Source organism: Chiloscyllium plagiosum, unplaced genomic scaffold, assembly GCF_037043375.1.
Source record: "Chiloscyllium plagiosum isolate Xiang-an unplaced genomic scaffold, Cpla_swu_hap1 HiC_scaffold_6, whole genome shotgun sequence".
In the NCBI taxonomy this organism is placed as follows: domain Eukaryota; kingdom Metazoa; phylum Chordata; class Chondrichthyes; order Orectolobiformes; family Hemiscylliidae; genus Chiloscyllium; species Chiloscyllium plagiosum.
This window is the reverse complement of record NW_028270144.1, coordinates 125,227,034-125,253,907: the sequence shown is the minus strand read 5'-3', so window position 1 is coordinate 125,253,907 and position 26,874 is coordinate 125,227,034. Positions and strand designations below refer to the sequence as shown.

The following is a 26,874-nucleotide window of genomic DNA, read 5'->3' as shown; positions in this document are numbered from 1 at the left end:
CATTTGACAAGGTTTCACTCTGTAGGTAATGGCAGAAAATACGGATGCATGTGATTGAGGGTGATTTAGCGGTTTGGATCAGAAATGGGCTAGCTGAAAGAAGACAGAGGATGGTGGTTGATGGGAAGTGTTCATCCGGGAGTTCAGTTACTAGTGCAAGGTTCTGTTTTGGGGCCACTGCTGTTTGTCATTTTTATAAATGACCTGCATGAGGGCGTAGAAGGATGGGTTAGTAAATTTACAGATGACACTAAGTGAGTTGAGTTGTGGACAGTGCTGAAGGGTGTTGTAGGTTACAACGTGATACAGGTAAGCTGCAGAGCTGGACTAAGAGGGGCAAATGGAGTTTAATGCAGAAAAGTGTGACGTGATTCACTTTGGAAGGAGCAACAGGAATAGAGAGTACTGGGCTAATGGTAAGATTCTTGGTAATGTAGATGAGCAGAGAGATCTGTGTTCATGTATGTAGATACCTGGAATTTGCCATCCAGGTTGACAAGGTTGTTGAGAAGGTACATGGTGTGTTAACTTTTATTGGTAGAGGGATTGAGTTTCAGAGCCATGCGGTCATGTTGCAGCTGCACAAAACTCTGGTACGGCCACCCTTGGTGTATTGCATTATAGGTCACCGCATTATAGGAATGATGTGGAGGCTTTGGAAAGGGTTCAGAGGAGACTTACTAGGATGTTGCCTGGTGTGGGGGTGAGGTCTTCAGAGGAAAGGTTGAGAGGTGACTTGATAGACACACAAGATGATCAGAAGATTAGATAGGCTCTCCCTGTGCACCCTATTTCCCTGGATGGTGATGGCTAGCACGAGGGGACACTGCTTTAAATTGAGGAGTGATAGATATAGGACAGATATCAAAGGTAGTTCCTTTACTCAAAGTAGTAGGCGTGTGGAACGCACTGCCTGCGACAGTGGACTCGCCAACTTTAAGGGCATTTAAATGGTCATTGGATAAACATATGGGTGAAAATGGAATAGTGTAGGTTAGACAGGCTTTAGATTGTTGCACCAATCTGTGAAACCATCGAGGGCCAGTATTGCACTGTAATGTTCTGTGTTCTAAAGCAGGATCAGGATAGTGAGTTGGATGATCAGTCATGATCAATCATGATCAATTGAAACGTAGGCTTGTCAGGCCAAATCACCACCTCTTGTTTTCTATTTCTGCTCTGAAATGTTTGAATTTGCATCGCATTTTTTTGTTTATTCAACAATGCTTTCAGTCGGTCTCCTAATTCTATCTTAAATTTGCTGCCAATCTAGAAAAAATTCAGTAGATTGCTAATATTGCAGTATTTTAACCTCTTGACAGGTCGTGGGATTTGCTGGCTCGGTCAGCATTTATTGCCTATCTCTAATTTCCCCAAGGAAGTGAGATAAATTACAACATTGATATTCTCCTGCATGTAGTTGTAACCAATCAAAATGACTATTGTTTTGAACAGCAAGTGGTTACAAATTTCTGCATGTGTATGACTGTCACCAGTTAATCAGCTATAGCTTAACAAGATGCAAATTGTTTGAGATGGATTTCATGGAATTTCAATAAGTTAGTTAATAAGTTGCAAGTCTGGCAAATCTTGATACCTTTGAATCCAAATGTTTTTTGGTCATGAGTTTTGCTAATTTTACTGGTTCTACTTTTACATATAGTCATTCAGCAAGTAGGTTCAATTTACAAGGGTGTGCTGAACGTAACACATGGGACTTGTCTTCATAAAAATGAGTTTATAACTTTTGTGTAGGTAAACTATTTCATGTGATAACATTAAAATCCCCTTTTTAAAAAAAATTCCGCAGTTAGTATTTCCTTGCTGTCTGTTCTTCCAGTTGTATCAGTTCTACATCAGTTAATATATTACTGCATTGTGATGCTATTCAGGAACTGGTGGAGATTATGCATTTGGAAGTCACTGTTGCAGAAGTTTTGAGTTGCTGCAGTGCATTGGTACAGTATTTGGGGAGAAACTACTTGGGGAAAACATTAGTAGCTCCAAAACACAGATCTAAAATGTTTGCAGAAGTGTGAGAGGGAATGTCAGGCTCTTTTTTTCTTTCTTCCCCCCCCCCCCCCCCCCCCCCCATATGATGCCAAGATTTGGAAGACATGGTCTGGCCGCTTTTAGGATACTGTATACAATTCTGGTCGCCACATTACCAAAAGGATGTGGACGCTTTGGAGAAGGTTCAGAGAAGGTTTACGAGGATGTTGCCTGGTATGGAAGGTGCTAGCTATAAAGAGAGGTTGAGTAGGTTAGGTTTATTTTCACTAGAAAAAAGGAGATTGGGGGGGGACCTGATTGAGGTTTACAAAAACATGAAGGGTATAGACAGGGTGGATAGAGACAAGCTTTTTCCCGGGGTGAAGGATTCAATAATGAGAGGTCATGCTTTCAAGTTGAGAGGTCGAAAGTTTAAGGGGGATACACTCAGCAAGTACTTCACACAGAGGGTGGTGGGCGTTTGGAACGCGTTGCCAGCAGAGGTGGTAGAGGCAGGCACGGTAGATGCACTTAAGATGCGTTTGGATAGATGCATGTGTAGGTGGGGAGCAGAGGGAGACAATGCTTAGGAATTGACCGACAGGTTTAGACAGTACATTTGGATCGGCTCAGGGCCTGTTCCTGGACTGTAAATTTTCTTTGTTCTATGACCTGAAAGGATAGCAGTATTAGATTCCATCAAAACTTTCTTTGCATATATGCTTGAAGAGGACTGATTTGTGGGACATTGGACTAAATTACAGGAACTGGTAAAAATGAAAAAAAAATATCAAGTCAGAAGGAGACTAAAGATACTTGGAGGAATTGCTGCTTTAGAGGGGAAAGATAAGTGCTGCATAATGTGCACATATAGTTTAAAGCATGAACCACACTTATGTCTAAGCAAAACTACTATTCAAGTGCAAGGCTAAGCATGTCTGGCAGCATTTGAGGAAGGGTCACTTGACCCAAAACGTTAACTCTGATTTCTCTCTACAAATGCTACCATACCTTCAGAGCTTTTAGAGAAATTTATATTTTTGTTTCCGATTTACAGCATACACAGTTCTCTTGGTTTTTACTATTCAGGTGACTTGAGTTGTCACTGATTTTTTTTTTTCTTAAATTCATCTGTTTTTCTGTTTAGACAACAGGACCTTTCTGGTAAGTGTTTCTTGGATTCCTTGCACTTGTGGATAGAATTATAAACTGGGCAGATAGTGAGCCTGAGCTGTTATAACAGCATTACCTTCCTGAAGGGATAACGACAGACTGCAAATATTTTTATGTTGATTGTCGTGTACTGTTCGCAAGGAAGACATTTCTGCACAGCAGAAGTTTTATCTAAAGCTAGTGAATTGTGTACTTGACTTCTAGTTTAGTTAACAGTTGTGTATCTCATTTAAACGAATAATTGATTCAAATCTCCCTCATATTGCACCTACTGAAAACTAGTTCAGTGTCATAATCATGCTCACTGTTCTCTCCACTCTTCCTCCCATTTGTTAATTATTCTTCAAAGATAGTGTGTCCAAAATTATACCAAATTACAGATCCGTAAAATTGAATTGACCACAAGGCCATAAGAATAGTAATCAGTGTAGGTCATTCAGTACTTTGAGCTTGCTCAATCAGTCAAGGAATCAATTATTTAGAGAAGGAAGTGTGATCAATGCGCCTGTGTTGGTTGTTTTCTGCCTGTTGAAATTGTTTGAAAGTAATTGTGCTTTTCACAGTACAGCAGTTGAAATTAGAAGCTTTTGGATGAGGCAAAGCAGGTTACCTCGATCAGGATAGTACACCACCAAGAAATTCATGTTGAAAGTACAGGAGAAAATTGTCTCGGCAGAAAAGAAATTGGAAGATAAAATTGTTTTTATCTCCGGTAGTTTCCAGGCTTAACACTATCATTGATCTAATGAAATCCACTTTCAGCAGGTCTATGCATTCAGAAAATAAAATGTTTCGTGCTTTCAGACCAAGTTATAAATGCAGTGATTGATGTAAGTTTTGCATCTCCTTCATAATTTTCCATTATAGTTTGAAAAGGCTGTGAGCATGATCTCCCCTTGTTTATAGCGTTCTTGATATATCAGACAGATGGTGAGCTGATAGTGAACAAAGAATGTTCAGGTCGATGCAGGATGCAGTTTCAGATAAGTGTCTTTCACACTAGAGACATTTTCATATTGTTTTTCTTTGCAGTAAATCCTGATCTTGATATTTCGTAAGATTCTTGATGGTTCATAAGATTCTTATCAGAAGACAGGGTGTGGGGGTACGGGATAAGTAGTGATTTGATTGAAATCTTTTGTTGGCTACGTTTTTGGAACTTGAGAACAGAATGTTTGTTCGCTTCGTCCAGTTGATGTTGACTTCATGATTTTCATTCAAATGGGTCAAGTATTTTGGCCAGTCAATAGTCTGATTCTGTCTTATTAATCAACAGTGTTAAGTATTGACGAGAAGAGCGTGCAGGTGAAGTGTAGCAGTAAATATACCAGTTTTATTTTTCAGCTACTTCCATTTCCCTTCATGTAGTTTACCATCTTCCCTATTTCTAGGCTTTATACGTGCTACTGAGCATTCCATGAGAAGTCACTGTCTTTTTTCAGTGCTCTTCCCATGCTGTGTTATGACCTAGCGCAGCATTTGTGCACCATATGTCTGTTTTTACCCAATGCTAGAATTCTGTTAACTTACCACCACGTATCAGTCTTCAAACCGGGCTGCCTAATAATATCATTGCATGATTTAGTAGAAGGCACCATTTTTCATGTGCCAACTTGTGTACCACAAGCTTGTGTTTTTTTTTCCAAATAAGTTATCCCTTCATGAAACAAAATGTTAAATCAACTTTCTGTAGCATAATCAGGTAAAAGAAAATACCTAGTTGTAGAATACTTCAACTTTAACTTTGACTAAAAGTTTGAAACATTTTTGTGAAGTTTTTAGATGCAAGAGAGGTAACAGTCTGAAGGAAAGGAAAGATTAGCTTGGCAATTCTGGAAATAACTGAAAATGTAATTCTGGTAATGGGGGTGAGGAGAGAAAATGACATCTGTCTACACCAAATCTACCATAGAAAGTTTCAAAATATTTAATATTTAATTTAAGCATGGACTTCAAACTTGCCTTTGACATCCAAAACAGAACTGTTACTGGGTTAGTAAACCAGTAAGAATTCAAAGAACAGGATTCAATTCCTGCCATGACAGATGGAAAATTCAAATTTTATTAATATTTTAAAAATATAGCAATCACGACTAATAAAGATGCTATCACCAAGTATTTTGCATATTGGCTTAGTGTGAATGCTTAAATAGTTCATTGACTTGGAGAAGGAAATCTGTTGTCGTGCACTGTGGGCGGCACGGTGGCACAGTGGTTAGCACTGCTGCCTCACAGCGCCAGAGACCCGGGTTCAATTCCCGCCTCAGGCGACTGACTGTGTGGAGTTTGCACGTTCTCCCCGTGTCTGCGTGGGTTTCCTCCGGGTGCTCCGGTTTCCTCCCACAGTCCAAAGATGTGCAGGTCAGGTGAATTGGCCATGCTAAATTGCCCATAGTGTTAGGTAAGGGGTAAATGTAGGGGTATGGGTGGGTTGAGCTTCGGCGGGTTGGTGTGGACTTGTTGGGCCGAAGGGCCTGTTTCCACACTGTAATGTAATCTAATCTCTTCTAATCTAATCTCACTGTCCCGTCTGTAGCTCTAATCACATTAGTACAGTTTGCTTGATTCTCTTGGTTGAGTTCTGAAGTTGTCGAACAAACAACTCCAAAGTATGTGGAACAGCACCAATTCAATTAGAATCGCCAGTACCTATTAGCAATACTGGGAATGGGCAATAATACCACCTCATGAGTGACTCTTTAGTTATGAGCATGAAGTTTTAAAAATTCAGTCTAAGGTATTGAGAAGGATGAGTATCTCATATTTCTTCCCAATGATCTTGGAGGTATGTACCATGGAGTCATCCTGGATTCATTTCTGTAAATCACATGCTTTTCTTCACAAAGGTCTCATTAGATATTTGAATTGAGATCCTTTTGAAATTAGTAAAAGCAACACATTTTCAGCTCTGATCTCCAGCATCTGCAGTCCTCACTTTCTCCTCATAATAGTGATTTACTCAGGTCTTATAGGGGCTTGAGATTGCATAATTCTATTGTATTCCTTGTGTATCCTGAAAACCTATTCAATCAATGTACAGCCATAACCAGAATAGTGTCTTTATAAATGTCTACTTTGTGGCACTAAGACATAGCAAGATCTGAAATCTGCATCTTTGAACTTGAGTTCTTTGGATTGAAGTCATGAATTTATTATGTTGCTGTGTTTAAAAATCCAATATCACTGCCTCGCTTATTGTCAGAGAAGATGAAGAATGACTTCCTGACCATCCTCCTTACAATCTATGCCTATGTTTTTCATGCTTGAACAGTGGATTGAAAAATCCCAAATGAAATGAACAATTCTGAAATGTTGAACAGTGACATCTTTATTGTGGTCTGATGATACCTGAAGTTGCTCACAGGTGCAATGGTTTCGCTGCCTTTTACTGCGTGGATAAGACGTTCCATTTTAGCAGTGTTGACCTGTCATGTTGCAAATCCGGTGCAGGCTAGTGATTTGTATGTGAGCATAAGAGGTATAGTTAGTAAGTTTGCTGATGACACCAAAATTGGAGGTGTAGTGGACAGCTAAGAGGGTTACCTCAGATTAGAATGGGATCTTGATCAGATGGGCCAATGGGCAGATGGAGTTTAATTCAGATAAATGCAAGGTGCTGCATTTTGGGAAAGCAAATCTTAGCAGGACTTGTACACTTAATGGTAAGGTCCTAGGAAGTGTTGCTGAACAAAGAGACCTTGGAGTGCAGGTTCATAGCTCCTTGAAAGTGGAGTCGCTGGTGGATAGGATAGTGAAGAAGGCATTTGGTATGCTTTCCTTTACTGGTCATAGTATTGAGTACAGGAGTTGGGAAGTCATGTTGCAGATCATTGGTTAGGCCAGGGCTGGAGGATTTGAGCTATAGGCAGAGATTGAATAGGCTAGGGCTGTTTTCCCTGGAGTGTCGGAGGCTGAAGGGTGACCTTATAGATGTTTATAAAATCATGAGGGACATGAATAGAATAAATAGATAAAGTCTCTTCCCTGGGGTGGGCGAGTCCAGAACTAGAGGGCATAGCTTTAGGGTGAGGGGGGAAAGATATAAAAGACACCTAAGGTGGAACTTTTTCTCACACACGGTGGTACGTGTATGGAATGAGCTGCCAGAGGAAGTGGTGGAGGCTGGTACAATTGCAACATTTAAGAGGCATTTGGATGGGTATATGAATAGGAAGGGTTGGGAGGGATATGGACCAGATGCTGGCAGGTGGGACTAGATTGGGTTGGGTTATCTGGTCAGCGTGGATGGGCTGGACCAAAGGGACTATTTCCATGCTGTACGTTTATGACTCAGTCAGGTTTCTTCAGCGACATGCGTAATATGCTTTGATCAAGTTTGGGAGAAGATTTGTAGCTCGGGTGCTCGTTGTTGTGGTTCTGTTCGCCGAGCTGGGAATTTGTCTTGCAAATGTTTCGTCCCCTGTCCAGGTGACATCCTCCGTGCTTGGGAGCCTCCTGTGAAGCGCTTCTGTGATGTTTCCTCCGGCATTTATAGTGGCCTGTCTCTGTCGCTTCCGGTTGTCCGTTCCATCTGTCCGCTGTAGTGGCCGGTATATTGGGTCCAGGTAGATGTGTTTGTTGATAGAATCTGTGGATGAGTGCCATGCCTCTAGGAATTCCCTGGCTGTTCTCTGTTTGGCTTGCCCTATAGTGGTCGTGTTGTCCCAGTCAAATTCATGCTGCTTGTCATCTGCGTGTGTGGCTACTAAGGATAGCTGGTCGTGTCGTTTCGTGGCTAGTTGGTGTTGATGGATACGGATCGTTAGCTGTCTTCCTGTTTGTGCAGTCCTTGCATGGGATTTTGTACACTACATTGGTTTTGCTCATGCTGGGTATCGGGTCCTTCGTTCTGGTGAGTTGTTGTCTGAGAGTGGCTGTTGGTTTGTGTGCTGTTGGGAGTCCTAGTGGTCGCAGTAATCTGGCTGTCAGTTCGGAAATGCTCCTGATGTATGGTAGTGTGGCTAGTCCTTTGGGTTGCGGCATGTCCTCGTTCCGTTGTCTTTCCCTTAGGCATCTGTTGATGAAATTGCGAGGGTATCCGTTTTTGGCGAATACCTTGTATAGGTGTTCCTCTTCCTCTTTTTGCAGTTCTGGTGTGCTGCAGTGTGTTGTGGCCCTTTTGAACAGTGTCTTGGTGCAACTACTTTTGTGTGTGTTGGGGTGGTTGCTTTCGTAGTTCAGGACTTGGTCTGTGTGTGTGGCTTCCCTGTATACCTTAGTGGTGAATTCTCCATTGGGTGTTCTCTGTACCATCACATCTAGGAATGGGAGTTGGTTGTCCTTTTCTTCCTCTCTAGTGAATCAGATTCCTGTGAGTGTGGCGTTGATGATCTGGTATGTGTTCTCTATTTCTGTGTTTTTAATGATTACAAAGGTATCATCTACATATCTGACCCAGAGTTTGGGTTGAATTTGCGGTAAGACTGTTTGTTCTAACCTTTGCATTACTGCTTCTGCTACGAGTCCAGAGATGGGTGAGCCCATGGGTGTTCCGTTGATTTGTTCGTATATCTGGTTGTTGAATGTCAAGTGTGTTGAGGGGCACAAGTCCAGTAGTTTAATTATGCCGTCTTTGTTGATAGGTTCAACGTCCTGTTGTCTGTTATGTCTGTCCAGCAGGTTGGCTATTGTTTCTCTGGATAGGGTTTTGTCGATAGAGGTGAACAGTGCCGTTTCTTTCTTGTCTATGTGTATATTTCTGATGATGTCCAAGAATTCCTGTGTTGATTGTATGGAGTGTCTGGATCCGCTGATCAGGTGTTTCAGTTTCTGCTGTAGTTCTTTAGCCAGTTTGCGTGATGGTGTCCCTGGTAGTGATATTATGGGTCTGAGTGGGATGTCTGGTTTGTGCACTTTGGGTAGTCCATAGAATCTGGGGGTGTTGTTGCTTTCAGGTTTCATTCTTTGTAGGTCAGACCTGGTTATCTGTCCGTTTTTTTTTGTAGATTCCTCAGTGTGTTGTTTATCCTATTGGTGAGCTGTGGGGTGGGGTCAAACTCCCTCTTTTGGTAGGTGTTGGTATCTGCAAGTAGTTGTGCTTTTTGGATGTACTCTGCTTTGTCCAGGATGACCGTCATTCAGCCTTTGTCTGCTGGTAGTATGATTATGTTCTTATCGTTTCTTAGTGATTTTAGTGCTTCCCTCTCCTTGGTGTTGAGGTTGTGTTTGTCTTGTGTATTGTTCTAAAAGAAAAAATGGCCAAACTAACACACAACGAAGAGGACACCACAACACACACCTGGGTTAAAAACCTCTCCCACAGACAGCTCACAGACACGGAAAGAACAATACTGGCCAAGGGACTCCACTACAACCACAGGGACGCCAAGGCAGCAGACTTCCTAGCAGCACTAGAATGCACACTCGGGAACAATGGACTGACGGACAAAGCAGAGTACATCCAAAAAGCTCAACAACTACTTGCAGATACCAACACCTACCAAAAGAGGGCGTTTGACCCCACCCCACAGCTCACCAATAGGATAAACAACACACTGAGGAATCTACAAAAAAAAACGGACAGATAACCAGGTCTGACCTACAAAGAATGAAACCTGAAAGCAACAACACCCCCAGATTCTATGGACTACCTAAAGTGCACAAACCAGACATCCCACTCAGACCCATAGTATCACTACCAGGGACGACACCACGCAAACTGGCTAAAGAACTACAGCAGAAACTGAAACACCTGATCAGCGGATCCAGACAATCTATACAATCAACACAGGAATTCTTGGACATCATCAGAAATATACACATAGACAAGAAAGAAACTATGGTCTCATTCGATGTAACGGCACTGTTCACCTCTATCGACAAAACCCTAGCCAGAGAAACAATAGCCAACCTGCTGGACAGACATAAGACAACAGGACAGTGAACCTATCAACAAAGACGGCATACTTAAACTACTGGACCTGTGCCTCACAACACTCTTCACATTCAACAACCAGATATACGAACAAATCAACGGAACACCCATGGGCTCACCGATCTCTGGACTCGTAGCAGAAGCAGTAATGCAAAGGTTAGAACAAACAGTCTTACCGCAAATTCAACCCAAACTCTGGGTCAGATATGTTGACGACACCTTTGTAATAATTAAAAACACAGAAATAGAGAACACACACCGGATCATCAACACCACACTCGCAGGAATCTGATTCACTAGAGAGGAAGAAAAGGACAACCAACTCCCATTCCTAGACGTGATGGTACAGAGAACACCGAAGGGAGAATTCACCACAAAGGTTTACAGGAAAGCCACACACACAGACCAGGTCCTAAACTATGAAAGTAACCACCCCAACACACACAAACGAAGTTGCATCAAGACACTATTCAAAAGGGCTGCAGCACACCAGAACTGCAAAAAGAGGAAGAGGAACACCTATACAAGGTATTCATCAAAAACTGATACCCTCGCAATTTCATCAACAGATGCCTAAGGGAAAGACAACGGAACGAGGACATGCCGCAACCCAAAGGACTAGCCACACTACCATACATCAGGAGCATTTCCAAACTGACAGCCAGACTACTGCGACCACTAGGACTCCTAACAGCACACAAACCAACAGCCACACTCAGACAACAACTCACCAGGACAAAGGACCCGATACCCAGCATGAGCAAAACCAACGTAGTGTACAAAATCCCATGCAAGGACTGCACAAAACACTACATAGGACAAACAGGAAAACAGCTAACGATCCACATCCATGAACACCAACTAGCCACGAAACGACACGACCAGCTATCCTTAGTAGCCACACACGCAGATGACAAGCAGCATGAATTTGACTGGGACAACACGACCATTATAGGGCAAGCCAAACAACAGCCAGGGAATTCCTAGAGGCATGGCACTCATCCACAAACTCCATCAACAAACACATCGACCTGAACCCAATATACCGGCCACTATAGCGGACAGCTGGAACGGACAACTGGAAGCGGCAGAGACAGGCCGCTATAAATGCCGGAGGAAACATCACAGAAGCGCTTCACAGGAGGCTCCCAAGCACGGAGGATGTCACCTGGACAGGGGACGAAACATTTGCAAGACAAATTCCCAGCTCGGCGAACAGAACCACAACATGCTTTCATAAAAATTGAAGGCAATGGATTTCTATTTGACAAGGTGCCACTTGCTTGTTTTGTCTGCAAAAACAAACAACTAAATACTTGCCTCTAAATAAACTTGTTGGACTATCCACTCCAGTGCAACATCGGCTCCTCCAAATCAAGTAAATACTTGGTAGCCTTACTGCTGGAAAGTCTTTTTAAGGTGAGTCTAAAGGCCATATGGCTCGATGAGTTTCAATCTGAGGCTCGTTGGTCATTGGAATTAGGCTGTGGTTGCTTGGTCAATAAGTGTATTCAAGTTCAAGATCCACCAGGCTTTGTCGAGACAATTGGAATTGAGGGATGTAGAGTTAGTTATGAAAAGTAGACTTGATGTTGAAAATGATCTATGTTCTTAAATGGCAAAGGTAGCTTGAGGGACTGGTCACTCTTATTTGTGAAGTTGCTTTTCGCATACTCAATGTAATTGTGAGAATACTTTTGTGGGATTTTGCTATGCCCAAAACTGGCCCCCAGATTAGCTTGCATGATGCGCTAAATTTGAATAATTTATCAGCTGTGAAGTACTTTGAGCTGCCCTGATTGTAGTGGACCCCGACTTCCAATGGTGCATCTAGATTACCATAGTCCTGATCAAGCTGTTGCTTCTGTTCACCCTCCAATCTGTCTCTGGAATGTTGCTACATGACCTCTGACTCCCAGGATCAAAGGTTCTGTTGCTAATACATGATCACTTAATCACGTCTGATCCACCAAAGGAGCTTACAGTTTTTCACTTTGCCAATCCATTGATCTTACTGCTTGTTTATAATGTGAATGTATAAGCAGTGTTTGAATATTTCTGTGGCTTTTCCTGTTATCCCTAAATAGTGCCATTCTGGTAAATGTTTTTTCTTTTCTTTATTTATTTATTCATTCATTCATTCACAGTGTGAGGGAATTGCTGGCTAAGCAAAATGTATTGCCCATCCCTAATTACCCAGAGGGAAGTTAAATGTCAACCACTTTGCTGTGGGTCCAGAGCCACATGTAAGCCAGACCAGGTGAGGATGGCAGCTTCCTTCCTAAAGGATATCAGTGAACCAGATGGGTTTTTCAAACAGTTGGCATGGATTCATGGTCATTATAAACTTCTAATCCGAGATTTTGGTGGGATTTGAACTGGCATCACCAAAATATTATCTGCATCTCTGGATTAACAGTCCAGCGATAATACCACAAGGCCATCGCCTGCCCCATGTTGCCATAGACCTAGTGATGGTGATGCACTTCAGCCCCTGATGTGCTCACTGCCTGTGGAAAGCCTCAATTAAGTGTGCCCATGGGCGAAGAGCAGGAAGTGATTATCTGCAGCTAACTTTTTCACCGCCCCCTTGGTTTTGGCACTGTTGCCCTTCAAGGTATTGCCTGTTGCTGTGATTCAGATACCTCGCCCAGGTGACTGTTCGAGATAACAAGGTCCAGAGTAAGACTTTTGTCTGGCATATTAACACTGAGAAACACCACAGTGTGACACTACCCTCCTGTGCCACCTACACATTTCCTGGGAGTCATGATCAGGGGAACAAAGTCTTGATTCTTTTTATGTCCCCAAGTCTAGTTTTTGAGTAATTGAATATTAAATGAATTGAATTTTCTTGCTTTGATTTTTTTTGTGAAATAACCTGTTGGTCTAATTTTGGCTTTGGACACACATTCCTGTTGGTTGTGAAGTCTTTCAATAGCTCTTTATCATAATTACAGTGCTCATTTGATCTTATCATAGTCTTGTGAGATCTTTATCTACAAAATAAATCAAAAGTTATTTCCTCTGTGGAACTTTAATATAAAATGTTACGTGCTTGTGTAACATCTCCTAAGTATTTGCTTTTTAGTATACAATTGAGTAATTCCCCCTTGCTCTCTTTGGGATGTAGACTTGAGAGCTTCTTGCTTCTCTAATTAAAGTGTGACCCTATGCAACAACCATGTCGAGTTGGCCTTTCATTATTTCAGCAAAAGTAACTGGCTTCCTTAATTTGTTCAGTTGATACACCATTACTTGAAGCCAATTATGTGAATGACTTTAATATTTCTTTTAATTTCAACTTGGAAAATAATTCCACCCTGTCAGAAATGACAAATTGCATTTCTATGCATGAAATACTGAGGAAATTACATGTACATAAATAGTGAGTGACTGCATTTAACCTGAAACTAGAATAGATGCAGAAAAATGCTGATTTTAATTCCTGAGGCATTATAGTTACCAATTTTCATGTATAATTTAAAAAAAAAAAAAATTCTATATTCTTTACGCTGATCCTCGTCACTACCTTCAATATAATTCACTTTAAAAGGAAGCTATTGTAACATATGGACAGATGTAAGCTGTTCTTCTAAAACTTGCTTGGTTTTGCATATTTGTTATGAATGAAGCCTGAAAAGTTGATACTTTCTATTGCCCCCTCCTCCTAGAGAAAATATTCTCGAGTAAACGCCATTGCTTACAAGTGGAAGATTCGTCTCTCAATGAAGAAAAGAAAGGGTGCATTGCTAAAAGGTAAACATGTCGTGAAAAATTCAAGCTGATTTATTGCCATTTCATGTTTGTTTTGATTATCGTGTGTGATGAATGTTGTGTTGGTAACTTGCAGTGAGACGCTAACCACTGGCGATTGATCTTTGCTTAAACTACCTGTCTCATGATTTTAAAATGCTTGTGCAGTAATTCTACAATTAAAGCTCTAATTAATCCAATCCAAATACCCAGCATAGTTGAGAAACTATGAACCATTTATATTTCTTGGTGCTCTTGAGCTCCATATGCCAAGCTATTTCAAAATATGTAACCTTTGTTCAGAAGTACATTGTTATCTCATCTCATGCGAATAGACTCGTGAAGGTGCTTTCTAAATGAAGAATTTTCCTGGGCTGTGAAACCGATTAAGTGAATTGGATGAGTGAGGGGAACAAACTGAAAAATGTGAAATTTTGGCCATGATTCCATTTCTGATCTTTTTTTTTCTCTCCATGTAATTTCATATTGATCAGTGATTAGTTTGTAGTAATTACTTAAACCGACCATTTTCAAGTTCATTTTAGGAATGTATTTTCCATTTGTTATCTTCTGAAATCAGACTTTTTACTTCAGACATGTCTCTGCGCTCAGTTCAAATCTAAAACAGCCTCATCTTGTTTGTAAAATAAGTGTTGAGGATTTATTCTTGTGTGTGAAAGCGATTGCTGTGGTTGTGTGACTGAACTTTACTGAAATGGTGCCTAATTCCACTGATCTGGTTGCTGGGATGCATATAAATCATTGTTCCAGTCGGCAGTTTGTAATGTTCCCAAGATCTCATGCTGATTTTTGTGAATTGCAAATGTTCTCTTGTTTTTTTCCGTGGATACCATACAAACTGAAGTGGGGGATTTACCAAATTTCTTTTTAAACTATAGAGCAGACATTTCTGCCTATTCTTTGTTCATCGCCTTCCTATTTCCGTTGAGAGATTGGATGTTACAGGTGTGGCCTTTTGAGATAGCAGTCGAGTGCTTCAAGTGTTTCTTGTCTTGACCCCCTTCATGTTTTAATTGATTACTTTGTTCTCAAACCTCTTGCTGTCTTCCCCATTTAGTTACTTGTTTGGTCCCTTGCTTTCTTCTTCTTCCTTCTGAAAGAACAATGGCATATACACACTGACAAGAATGTTTATCAACAGCACCAGACAAACCCTTAACCCTTCACTTTAACTTGTAATCAAAGACCTGTCTATTTTTACCACCCAGTCTATGTCGAGGAGTGAATTTGGCTTGTTTAACTGTCTTGTATCAACCAGATCAGATTACATTCACATTTACACTGCCAACCTCCCAACAGGATCCATATAAACAACAGAAGAAATTACTCCTTTATTCCTAGTTATCATTACTAGTCATAAAATAAAGCCATATTATCATGGTTGGCCACACTTAAGCTTCAATAATGAGTAAATAAATAATGAGTCAGAAGGTAAATTGACAAAAGTTACAAAGGATTAAACTCCTAAAATAACTAAAAAGGAATCTGCATGGGATAGTTGCTCTGTGGAATACGTCCACAATTTTGTTAGTAATTTCATAATTTTATAAAGTGGCCTTCTCCTTTTATAGCTGGAGTGAAGAAATGGTAGTTTTATCTTCTGACGGCAAGGTAGGAACATAGCTGAAAATGTGTTGCTGGAAAGTGCAGCAGGTCAGGCAGCATCCAGGGAACAGGAGAATCGACGTTTCAGGCGTAAGCCCTTCTTCAGGAAGGGCTTATGTCCGAAACGTCGATTCTCCTGTTCCCTGGATGCTGCCTGACATGCTGCGCTGTTCCAGCAACACATTTTCAGCTCTGATCTCCAGCATCTGCAGACCTCACTTTCTCCTCAAAGGTAGGAACATATACAAACATGTTAAGTAGGTGCAGGAGTGGGCTTATTCCACCCTTCAGTAAGATCGTGATCATTTTTCTCCCCATTTGGCCTACCCTGATTAACCTTTCACCACCTTGCCTATTCCAGGATCTATCTACTTCTGCCTTAACAATATTCAAGAACTCTACTCTTCACCATTTTTTGACAAAGTTAAAAATCACAACACCAGGCTATTGTCCAACGGGTTTATTTGGAAGCACTAGCTTTCAAAGCACTACTCCTTCGTCAGGTAGTTGTGGAGTATAGGATCATAAGACACAGAATTTAAAGCAAAAGGTTTTCAGTGTCCTGGAGCTGTAATGATATATTGAACAAATTTAGATTAAGTCTTTCATCTTTTAGAATGGGCTATGCTAGTTTCAGTTCTTTAATTATGTAAATCCCATAACTCCTTTTAAGTTACTTTCTTAAGATAGTTTTAGCTTTTCTAGCAATAAGTGCCATCTCAGCTTAGACAATGCTTTCAAGCTGTAAGGTTAAAGTCTTTACATTGGGGAGACTGGACGCCTCCTAGCAGAGCGCTTTAGGGAACATCTCAGAGACACCCGCATCAATCAACCAAATCGCCCAGTGGCTCAACATTTCAACTCCCCCTCCCACTCTGCTGAGGATATGGAGGTGCTGGGCCTCCTCCACCGCCGCTCCCTCACCACCAGACGCCTGGAGGAAGAACGCCTCATCTTCCGCCTCGGAACACTTCAACCCCAAGGCATCAATGTGGATTTCAACAGTTTCCTCATTTCCCCTTCCCCCACCTCATCCTAGTTTCTAACCTCCAGTAACTCGACCTGTCCGGACTTGTCCGACCTGCCCAGCTCCTTTTCCACCTATCCACTCCACCCTCTCTTCCCTGACCTATCACCTTCATCTCCTTCCCCACCTACCTATTGTACTCTATGCTACTCTCTCCCCACCCCCACCCTCTAGCTTATCTCTCCATGCTTCAGGCTCTCTGCCTTTATTCCTGATGAAGGGCTTTTGCCCGAAACGTCGATTTTGCCTGTCCTCGGATGCTGCCTGAATTGCTGTGCTCTTCCAGCACCACTAATCCAGAATCTGGTTTCCAGCATCTGCAGTCATTGTTTTTACCTCTGTGTCCCAATGTTGAGTCAGACATGCACACACTTTGAAATGCGCATATACTCACATGCACATACACACTGAGTCTCCTACATGTGTACACACACCAGTTTATAAGATGAATTTGTATTTGCAGAAATAAATTTCATTTTGCTCAAAAACTGCATAAATCTATGTACAAGTCTTCAAGTCCCACTTTAGAAAGACAAGCAGACCAATCAACATTGGATCACAGACTTAAACCTCACACCTTGAAAGCATTGTCTGAGCTGAGATGGCACTTATTGCTAGAAAAGCTAAAGCTATCTTGAGAATGTAATTTAAAAGGAGTTCTGGGATTTACATATTGAAGAACTAAAACTAGCATACCCCATTGTAAAAGACGAAAGACTTAAATTTAGATTAATGTATCATTATAGCTCCATGACATTAACACTTTTGCTATAAATCCTGTGCCTTATGATCCTCACAACCACATGATGAAGGAGCAGTCTTCAAAGGCTAGTGCTTCCAAATAGTCCTGTTGGACTATAATCTGGTGTTGTGATTTTTAACTTTGTCCACACTAGTCCAACGCCATCACCTCCCAACCATTATTTTTTTGAGGAATACTTCCAAAAACCTATGGTTTTCTTGGGGTGGGAAAACTCCTTAACTCTGGCATAAATGGATGAACCCTTATTTTGAAACAGTGGCATAGTAACCGAGTAAATGTTGTTCAAGTCTCAGAAGGCTGTTCTGGATAGTGTACTGTTAATTGAATTATTTGAAGTTAAGTACCATGAAGGGTGTAAGTTGGATGGTTATTTGAGACGTAGCAAGAGAGCCTTTGTGACAGGAAGAGAATGGGGTCAGGATTCAGGAGATAGAATCCTGTAATTTTTCACTGTCAATAATAATACACTCCCGTTAGTCTTTGGAATAATAATCCTTCAACTGGCTGTTGGAAAACAACATGCCTCTGGGGCAATACATAATTCTGGTTTATATTTCACTTTCTTTGAACTCTGGGGAAACATGTTTCCCAAAGTGGTATACTTGGCAATAGCTGTTTTTGGCTGGTGGAGATGTATCCTCTTTATATCTGTATTCTCTCTGGAAGAAGCATTTAATTTTGCAGCAACCTTTCCATGTTGTGTTGCAGCTGTGATGGAAGGAATGTGCTGGTAATCTCCAATATTGGGTTGGGATATCTGGTCAGCATGGACGGGTTAGACCAAAGGGTCTGTTTCCATGCTGTACATCTCTCTGACACTATTTCACCAATTACAACATGAGAAAAAGTGTTAAGTGAATCACAAAATGGCTAATTGTTTCTCTTGGTACTGCTATTCAGAATAAGAGACATTAATCAGGCTGCTTCAATGCATTTTTAAAAATCTGTTTATTATCACACCACTTCATTCTTAAAACAGGTCGCAAACATTGATTGGCATCTAACCTATAAATCCAGAATTAGAACTATATCCCTTGAACCCAAATACAGTTCAGTACAACATTGTTTTAAAACAAAACTCCACAGAGATGTCCTTCAGAAAAGGAAAACGCACCTTTGCGCCAAGGGTCCAAAAACGAAGGACGGAATGCAAAGACTTGTCAACTGCATTTCCTTCAATGAAAATGCATTGGGGACAACTGTAGACTGATAAGAGGATCTTCAGTCTACAAAGGAGCATGCAAGGTTCGGAGCAGAAATAGGCAATTCAGCTCCTGAAGCCTGCTCCTCCATTCATTACGACCATGGCTAGTCGATCATTGTGGCCTAGTCTTGACTTTGCTGCTTGCTCTCTGTACCCTTCAACAGATTTACTAATTAAAATTCTGTCCATCTCCTCAACTTTACTCAATATGACAGCATCTACTGCATTCTAGGGTCGTGTATTCTGTAGTCTTTCGATGCTTTGCGAGAAGTAATACCTCCTCGTGTGATTTAAATCTGCTATTCCTTATCCTAACATCATGCACATTTATTCTAGATTGCCCCACAAGGAAAAGCATGTACTTTGTCCATCCCTTTTATCATGTTATACTTCAATTAGGTCTCCTCACATTATCCTGAACTCGAGTACAGGCCTAAACTGCTCAATCTCTCTTTGGAAGACAAGCCCCATATCCCTGCAATCAATCTGGTGAACCTCCTCTGAACTGCCTCCAATGCAACTCGCCCTCACTAATGTCTTACACTGGGCTGCAACACTTCACTGCTTTTATACTCTCTATTCCTTTTGCTATAAATGCCAAAATTCGATTTGCCGCCTTTAGCTGCTGTATCTGTATATTAGTTTTCTGCAATGGGTGCAAGGGGACATCTAGATCTTGCTGCACTGAATCATTCTGAAGTTTCTCTCCATTTTAGATCATTGTCTTTCTATTCTTCTGACCAAAATGGATAACCTCTTGCTTGGCTACATTGAACTCCATCTGCCATATTTAGGCCCTAACCTATTCATACCCACTTAGAAATTTTTAATTCTTCATTGCAACTTGCTTTCCTACCTGTTGTAGTCTTGTCTGCAAACTACCTCCCATCCCTGCATCCAAGTCATGAATACCAGTTATAAACAGTTGGGGCCCAATGATCAAAGCTTGTGGCACCCATTAGTTTAGTTTTGCTGACCCAGAAAAAGACCCATTATCTCTGATTTGTCGTGGTTAGATCATCTGCTATCCAAACTAATATATTCCCCTAACTCCACATGATCATACCATGTGTTTACATTGAAAACCAGATTGATTCAATTGTTTGGTAAGTGGCTGCTGATAAGCTATTCACAACTAAGATAGTCAGAAATACAGATTTTAGGAAACTTCTAAATAGTTCCCAGGAATTTTACTGAGAAGTGAAAGGCTTGTCGTATCTGGTGTGGCTTCCTTACAACTCAAGTACTTGTACTTCCTTACAAGTACAGAAAGGGGTACTAGGCAACTATTAGCAGGAGGCCCCTGCTAATAATTGAGGCAATAATTATGATTTCCTATCTTTTTGAACAGTTTCTTTAAGTCATGACTTTCCTAGCATCCCACGTTAAACTGTTGACTTTGTTACTCGATAAAACACTGATCCTGAAAATCCCATCTGTTCAATATTTTGCAGTTTTTTCACTTAGTCCTTTACCTTTGGAAATGTTCAGTTTTATTTAAGATTGGGTGAGGAGAGTTAGAATGGTCCTCCTTTTGTCCAATTTGCTGTTTGAGTGCCGCAGCTTTTTTAAAAGAATGCATTTGTCAGCTTACTGAGTGGCTAATTGTTAAACAGACAGATTTCCTTCTGTTTGTTTAAAAAGAGAACAGTGTTTATTGTACTTTACCTCATCCAAGTCTAAATAATAGAAATGCTCCAAATTTGACATGGCTACATGCTTGGTTCACCCCCATGCATCTTACAGTGAAGGATAGATAAAATGAAGTCCGGAGTTAAATGTTTGTGCTTTGGACTAGCTTGCTGGTACTCGGGGTCAAAACGTGTGGTGCTGGAAAAGCACAACCAGTCAGGCATCTGAGGAGCAGGAATGTCAATGTTTCAAGCATAACATCATTCCTCCCTGATGGTCCTCGGGGATTGACATTGAGTTTAAAGACGTACATAGAATATTGATTCTCCTGCGAGTCAGGAGCCACTGGGTTGAGTTATTGTAAACTATCAAAATCAACGGGTAGGGTTAAAAATTTCTAAGTTGGATTCGGGGAATGGAGAGAGTTCCCATGTAAGATCTGTCTCTTTTCAGTGTTTCATATGCTTATGTTGGTACTATGCTTAACATAGTGCTAGCTCACTTGTTACCTGACCAGTTAACCCAAACATAATGGTTGTACATTGGATTCCAGTGTACCATATAAAGACAATGGTTACAAGAGCAGGTCAGAAACTGAGTGCTGCAGCAAGTAACTTACCTTCTGACTCCCCAAAACTGCCTACAAGGCAAAAGACAGATGTATAATGGCATATTCCTCATTTTCCTGGATGAGTGCAGCACCAACAACACTCAAAGAAGCTTGATACTATCCAGGTCAAAGCAACCATCTCCACAACCATTCATTCCTTCCACCTCTGACGCTTAGTACCAACAGTGTGTACCATCAGAAGATGCACCGCAGAAATTCACCAAAGATCCTTAAACATCACCTTCCAAACCCACAAGAACTTGCATAGAGAAGAAGGTCAGCAGATTCATAAAAACATGAGCTGTAAGTTTCCCTCCACGTTTCTCACCACCCTGACGTGAAAGTAGATCTCCATTCCTTTAATGTCACTGGGTCAAAATCATGGAACTCCCTCCCTCCCTGCAGCAGATGGATTGCACTGATTCAAGAAGGAATGTCTCGAGGGTAACACGAAATCAAAATTGGCCCAATTACTGACTCGTGCACACATACATATACACACATGCGCACATAAATATACACACTCAAGTGAATTTTAAAACAAGTCTTTCTGAATGCCTTGCTAATGGAGTAGAAGATGGTCCCCATTGATGCTCCATTAAGGCACTTTTGCTGGTGAGGCTTTGCGTTTGGACTGCCTCCATTTGAGGTTTCATAAGGTAATGATGCAAATATTTGGCCATCTTGGACTGTGATTTCAAGTCATTGGATTTTAGCATTAGTCTTATTTTAAACTCAATTAATGGCCTTGAGCCATAAATTCAATCGTTTTTAATAAAGCCTGGAATCATTATATAAACTAGACTATGTCATGACTTAGGGCACCAGAAACAAGCTGTTCTATTCCCAGACTTCACTCTCAATTGAAGATTTTTTTAAAAAGAAACATGCAAGAGCCCTGATAGCTGGTTTTAGACCTAGATTGATAGAATACACCAGACCAGGTTTCTGTACTTAACAAGATTGTTATGATGCAGGGTAAACCCCTGTGTTAACTTAAACCTGACACGCAGAAGCTTACCTCGCGCTGTAATTGTTAAATTTCGAGAGACCAAGAACCATCCCAGTGGTCACTAATTAAAGTAAAAATTAACAGTTTTATTCTTTAATTCCAAAAGAGAACATTAAACAACTGTTTAGAATTCCTTTCTCAAACCTGTCTTTTACCTCACACTCTACAAGACTGGCCCGATTAAAAGTCCCGTTTAAGGTTTACATAAAATGTTTCAAAACCAGCCAGCTGCCAAATCTACTTTGTATCTTCCTCTGCAGGTTTTCCTCTGTTGTCATTTCAGTATTCGCAAGTCTTTCATATGAACAGGTACCCTTCGGAGAGCTATTCATCTAGCAGTCTATACTTAGTGCTTGGCAGTTCTCTGTAGTTCTCCCCCAACTATTCAAAATGTCCGGTTTTATGCCCCAAAACATCGATCATTTCAAAAGGTTTTGATGTCATCAAAAACATTATATTTCAAATTTAATTTGATTTTGGTATCTTGGGGCATAATTTAAACTGGCCGAATTTGATTTTATTCCGTAGCAACACAATTCCAGCTATTTGTTTTGACCAAGTGTGATATTTTAACCTCGTTCAGGACACTTTGCTTTCAGTCAGTCCTTGCTAGCTTCCTCTCTCTCGAAGGTATAGAATATCTCTGCACCTTCATAACAACATAAATGACAATTAAAGTCAGTAAACACTGCAAATTAAAACTCAGCACTTCAACTCCCCTTTACATGCACCAATGGGGGAAGATGCATGAGCAGAAGTAAAACTAGAAAAATAGTTCCACAATCTTTGTTCATGAGATCCATTTGAATTGGTTTTGCTGATGTAAAGGTGTCTCCTCAACCTTGCTTTTGCTGAATGCTTCCTCTGGTTTGCAAGAGACATTCATAACTGTTCCACTTACAAAAGGTCTCTGTCTAGTGGAATATTAATTCTTAGAATGGTGGCTTTTTCTCAAAAGAAATTGGATTTGAAATTGTGGAATAAGGTTGGTAAGACGGAAAGAATGTAGCCCTATTAATAATCATAGAATCCCTACAATGTGGAAACAGACAATTTCAGTCCATAGAGTCCACACCGATTCTCCAAAGAGCATTCCACCCAGACCCACCCTATCCCTGCATTTCCCCTGGCTAATTCACCTAGTCTGCGCATTCCTGGACACTATGGGCAATTTACTATGGCAAATCTACCTAATGTGGACATCTTTGGACTGTGGGAGGCACCCGGAGGAAACCCACATAAACGTGGGAAGAATGTGTGTATTCTCCACACAGTCGCTCAAGGGTTGGAATTGAACCTGGGTCCCTGGCACTTTATGGCAGCAGTGCTAACTGCTGAGCCACCATGCCACATAAGTGTGAGGTAATGTATTTTGGAAGACAAAGGAATGCTCTGTGAATAACTGGCGTCTTGGGTTGCTTCTCCACAGATCCTCTAAGGCATCAGGAGCAGGTTAATAGGGTAATTAAGAAGGCACATGGGCTACTTGATTTCATCAATCGTAGCTTAGATTGAGAACAGGGAGCTTACGATGGAGCTGTTCAGAACTTTAGTGAGGCCACAGGCAGAGCACTATATCCAGTTCTGGTTGCTGCACTATAGGGAGGATGTATTACACGAGCAGCGTAGAAGAGATTCACCAGAATGCTGCCTGGGATCAAGTGACTTTACCCTGAAGAGAGAGACTCTATAGGCTCAGGTTCTTTTCTTTTGAGCAGAGAAGGCTGGGTGGGGTCCTGATTAAGGTATGTAAGATTCAGCAGTACTGACAAGGTGCATAGAAAGCAGCTGTTCGCTTCAATTGAAGGGTCATTACCAAAGGGACTTGTTTTTAGGTGAAAAAGTGGGGAGATTTTGGAGGGCTTTTGAGAATGTTTCTCACCCAAAGGATGTTTGGGCATCTGGAATGCATTGCCTGAGAGGGTAGTTGAACCCTTTTTAAAAAGTACATGGGTGACCATTTGAAACTACTTAATATCTAAGACAATGGTCCAAATGTGGGCACATGGGACTAAAGTAGATTTAGACTATCTTGTCGGTGCAGACTCAATGGGCCAAAGGGCCTCCACTGTCTGCTCATTCAGAGATTGTCATGGCAAAGTGACATGACAGACTGTGTGCCACTGACAAAGCTAAGAAAAGATAAATTGTGTTAATCTGAAATCTTAATTTTAATAAACTGGAACCCAGTTTTATTTTCCAGATGAGTTAGTCTTATAACAGACCTTCCTCTGATTATGCACCTTGAAATATTTCTTGAGCAGTATATAGTTGGAAACTGGTTTAAATTCTGAGCATGTGCCTATCTGTCATCTAGCATTTCCTAAATGTTGAAAGCCTTGGAGTTTAGCTTTACTTTTTATGATAGTTGAAATGTATCTGAGTGTTTATCCTTAAAAGCATGGTGTGGGGGATTAGCCAAAATTGCATCCTGTGCTAACATCTGGAGACTGAAGATTCTATCCTTTTGAAGTTATAATTGTCACGGGTCCTTACTCAGTGCCATGTATTTTGGCAATATGTGGAGATTACATCAGACGCAATTGTCCATCTTGGTTTAAGGGTGTCAATTGCAAAGTGCTTATTTTGCTGAATTGAGTAGAGAGAGAGAAATACTCACTGAAGTGTGGATGATGTGTTTGTATGGTTTATGACAGCACCATATGCAAAGATAACTAAAGTGGTGAAATGTTTTCCTGCAGCTACAGTCCTTAACTGAACAACTTCGTGCAGGTAGTGTGGATTTTCATGACATTCAACTGATTTCTAAGCTTCATTTTCATGCTTAAGGTAGAGCTATTGTCTGTATAGCCTGGTTTTGAAATTAGCTCTGGAAGTTCTACTCTAAGCCTCTGAGACTGTCTTTAAGAGGATTCTGAAAACTTGCTACTTCAATCAATCATTTTGGTCCCCTGCTGTAATTTTTTAATCCTTTTAATAGGATGACCAGTTATCTCAGGGTGAGGTTTTGGGCAGTAGATCTGAAGTTTGGATTAGCGACCATGTTCTGACCTGAGCCTTGCTCCAATGGTCTGAGCAGCAGTAAGTGTGTGTAGATTTCTCCAGTCCCCCTCTGCCCTTGTCTCAGGATCTTGTTTCTGAAGCATTTTTTTCTGTTCATTTCCAACTGCCCTTAAAGTGGCATTGAGTTATTTTCTTGAACCTCAGCACTCCACCTAGTGTGTGCACCACAGTACATATAGAGTTCCAGGCCCTATCCTAGTGAAGGAATGATGATTTAGTCCAAAGTCAGGATGAGTTAGTGGTTTTTCCATGTATTTGCTGCCCTTGTCTTCCTTGATGAATTTGGAAGTCCTGTTGATGGAGGATTGGTGAATTTGTTTTGATTTATTGTGGTCATGTAAAGTGAAAAGCTTTATTTTGTGAGCTGTACAGGTAGATCATAACAAACAAGGACATGCTAATTGTCGGATGCTCAGGCAGTGAGGCATACAAGGTTACGACTCAACGGGAGGTGCACCAGAGCGATGTCAACATTAGTCTCAAATTAGAGAGATCCATTCAGCTGACTAATAGCAAAGAAGCTGTTCTTGAAGGTGTTGGTGCCTGGGTTCAAATTTGTGTATCATCTTCCTGATGGAAGAGGTTGGAGGAGACTCTTACTGGGGTGGGAGGGGTCTTCAGCAGCCTTTCCACTGCAACAAGTAGTATAGATGGAGTCCATGGATGGGAGATTGGTTTCCATGGTAAGCTGTGCCCACAACTTCAAGTTGTTTCTTATGGTTCTGGGCCGAGCAATTGCTGTGCCAAGCCATTATGCACCTGGTTATGATACTTTGTATGATGCATCTGTAAAAGTTGGTGAGGGTCTTTATGGACATGCCAAATTTCTGTAGTTGTGTATGTGATATATATTGTAGATAATGCTCCCATTGTGCATCTGTTGTGAATTAAGAGTCAATCAGGTGCCCTTCTTTTGTCCTGGATTTTGAGCTTAATTAATCTTTTGAAGCTGTACTTGACCAAGAAGCTGAAGAGTGTTTTTTTACACTCTGGATTTGGGTCTTGCAGCTGGTGGGTAGACTTTGAGTCAGGAAGTGGAGGAGGGTGAATATGCTGGTGGGCAGATTTGCTAGTGCTCCAAAATAGGGTTTAAAATTGATCAGCAGGCGGTGGGAACCTCAACGGCAGAGAGGCAAGTGCGAGGCTGGAAGGAGATATGGTAATAGCAAGCTGAAGAGACAGGTCAGGCTTGAACACGACAGGCAGCGAGGAATGTCTGTTGGATTAAATTCCATCTATTAAAATTCAAGAGAGCAAACAGGTAATGCTCATGAACTCATGGGACAGGGATATTCTAGCCATTATAGAAAAATGGCTCAGGAAGGGACAAGACTGGCAGCTTAATGTGCCTAAGTGGCCACAGTGCCGGTGCTTTAGGTGGGACGGAAGTGGAGGAAAGAAGGGAGGAGAGTGTTGCATTTTTGATGAAGAGGAGTATCACTGCAGTAGCTGGATGAAATAACTGAGGGATTATCCAGTGAGGCTTTGTGGGTGGAGCTAAGAAATAAGGGGATGGTGGTGTTATTGGGATTGTGCTATAGGCCCCCAAATAGTCAATGGGAATTAGAGGAACAAATATGCAAGGAAACAAATAGGACCAATAGGGCTATCATAGTAGGGGAGTTTAATTTTCCTCGTATAGACTAGGACTGCCATAGCGTTAATGGCTGAAATGGGGTGCAACTTAAGTGTGTTCACGAATATTTCCTCCAGCAGTATGTAGAGGGCCCTACTCTGGAAGGGTCAAAACCTGACCTAGTCTTGGGAAATAGGGCAGGTCAGTTGACAGTGGGGGAGCACTTTGGGGTCAGTGACCATAGTTCTATTAATTATAAAGTAGTTACAGAGAGAACAAAACTGGTCCACAGGTTCAAGTGCCAAATTGGGGCAAGGAGAATTTTGATGAGTTGGACAGGAGCTTGCAGGGGCTGATTGGAGTAGTTTGTTTGCCAGCAAACGGATCTCTGGCAAGTGGGAGGTATCTAAAAGTGTGATAGCAAGAGTTCCTGCTCTGTATGCTTCTGTTGAGGGTGAAGGACAAAGTTGGCAGGAGTAGGGAACTCTGGATGACACGATATTGAGGCTTTAACCAGAAACAAGGCGGCATGGCTCACGTACAGGCAGCTGGGATCAAGCGAACCCCTTGTATAAGGGACACAGGAGTTTACTGAAGAAGGAAAT

The 26,874-nt window shown here is 41.3% G+C and overlaps 1 protein-coding gene across 3 annotated transcripts in view; it reads left to right on the top strand.

Moving 5' to 3' along the window:
- The window catches only part of uvrag (UV radiation resistance associated gene), a 347,124-nt gene that overhangs the window by 147,802 nt on the left and 172,448 nt on the right, over nt 1-26,874 (top strand). For all 3 annotated transcript variants that reach the window (XM_043692472.2, XM_043692474.2, XM_087988432.1), the window contains one exon: nt 13,714-13,798. In XM_043692472.2, the coding sequence (XP_043548407.2) occupies nt 13,714-13,798 (85 nt within the window). The remainder of the gene's footprint in view (nt 1-13,713; nt 13,799-26,874) is intronic.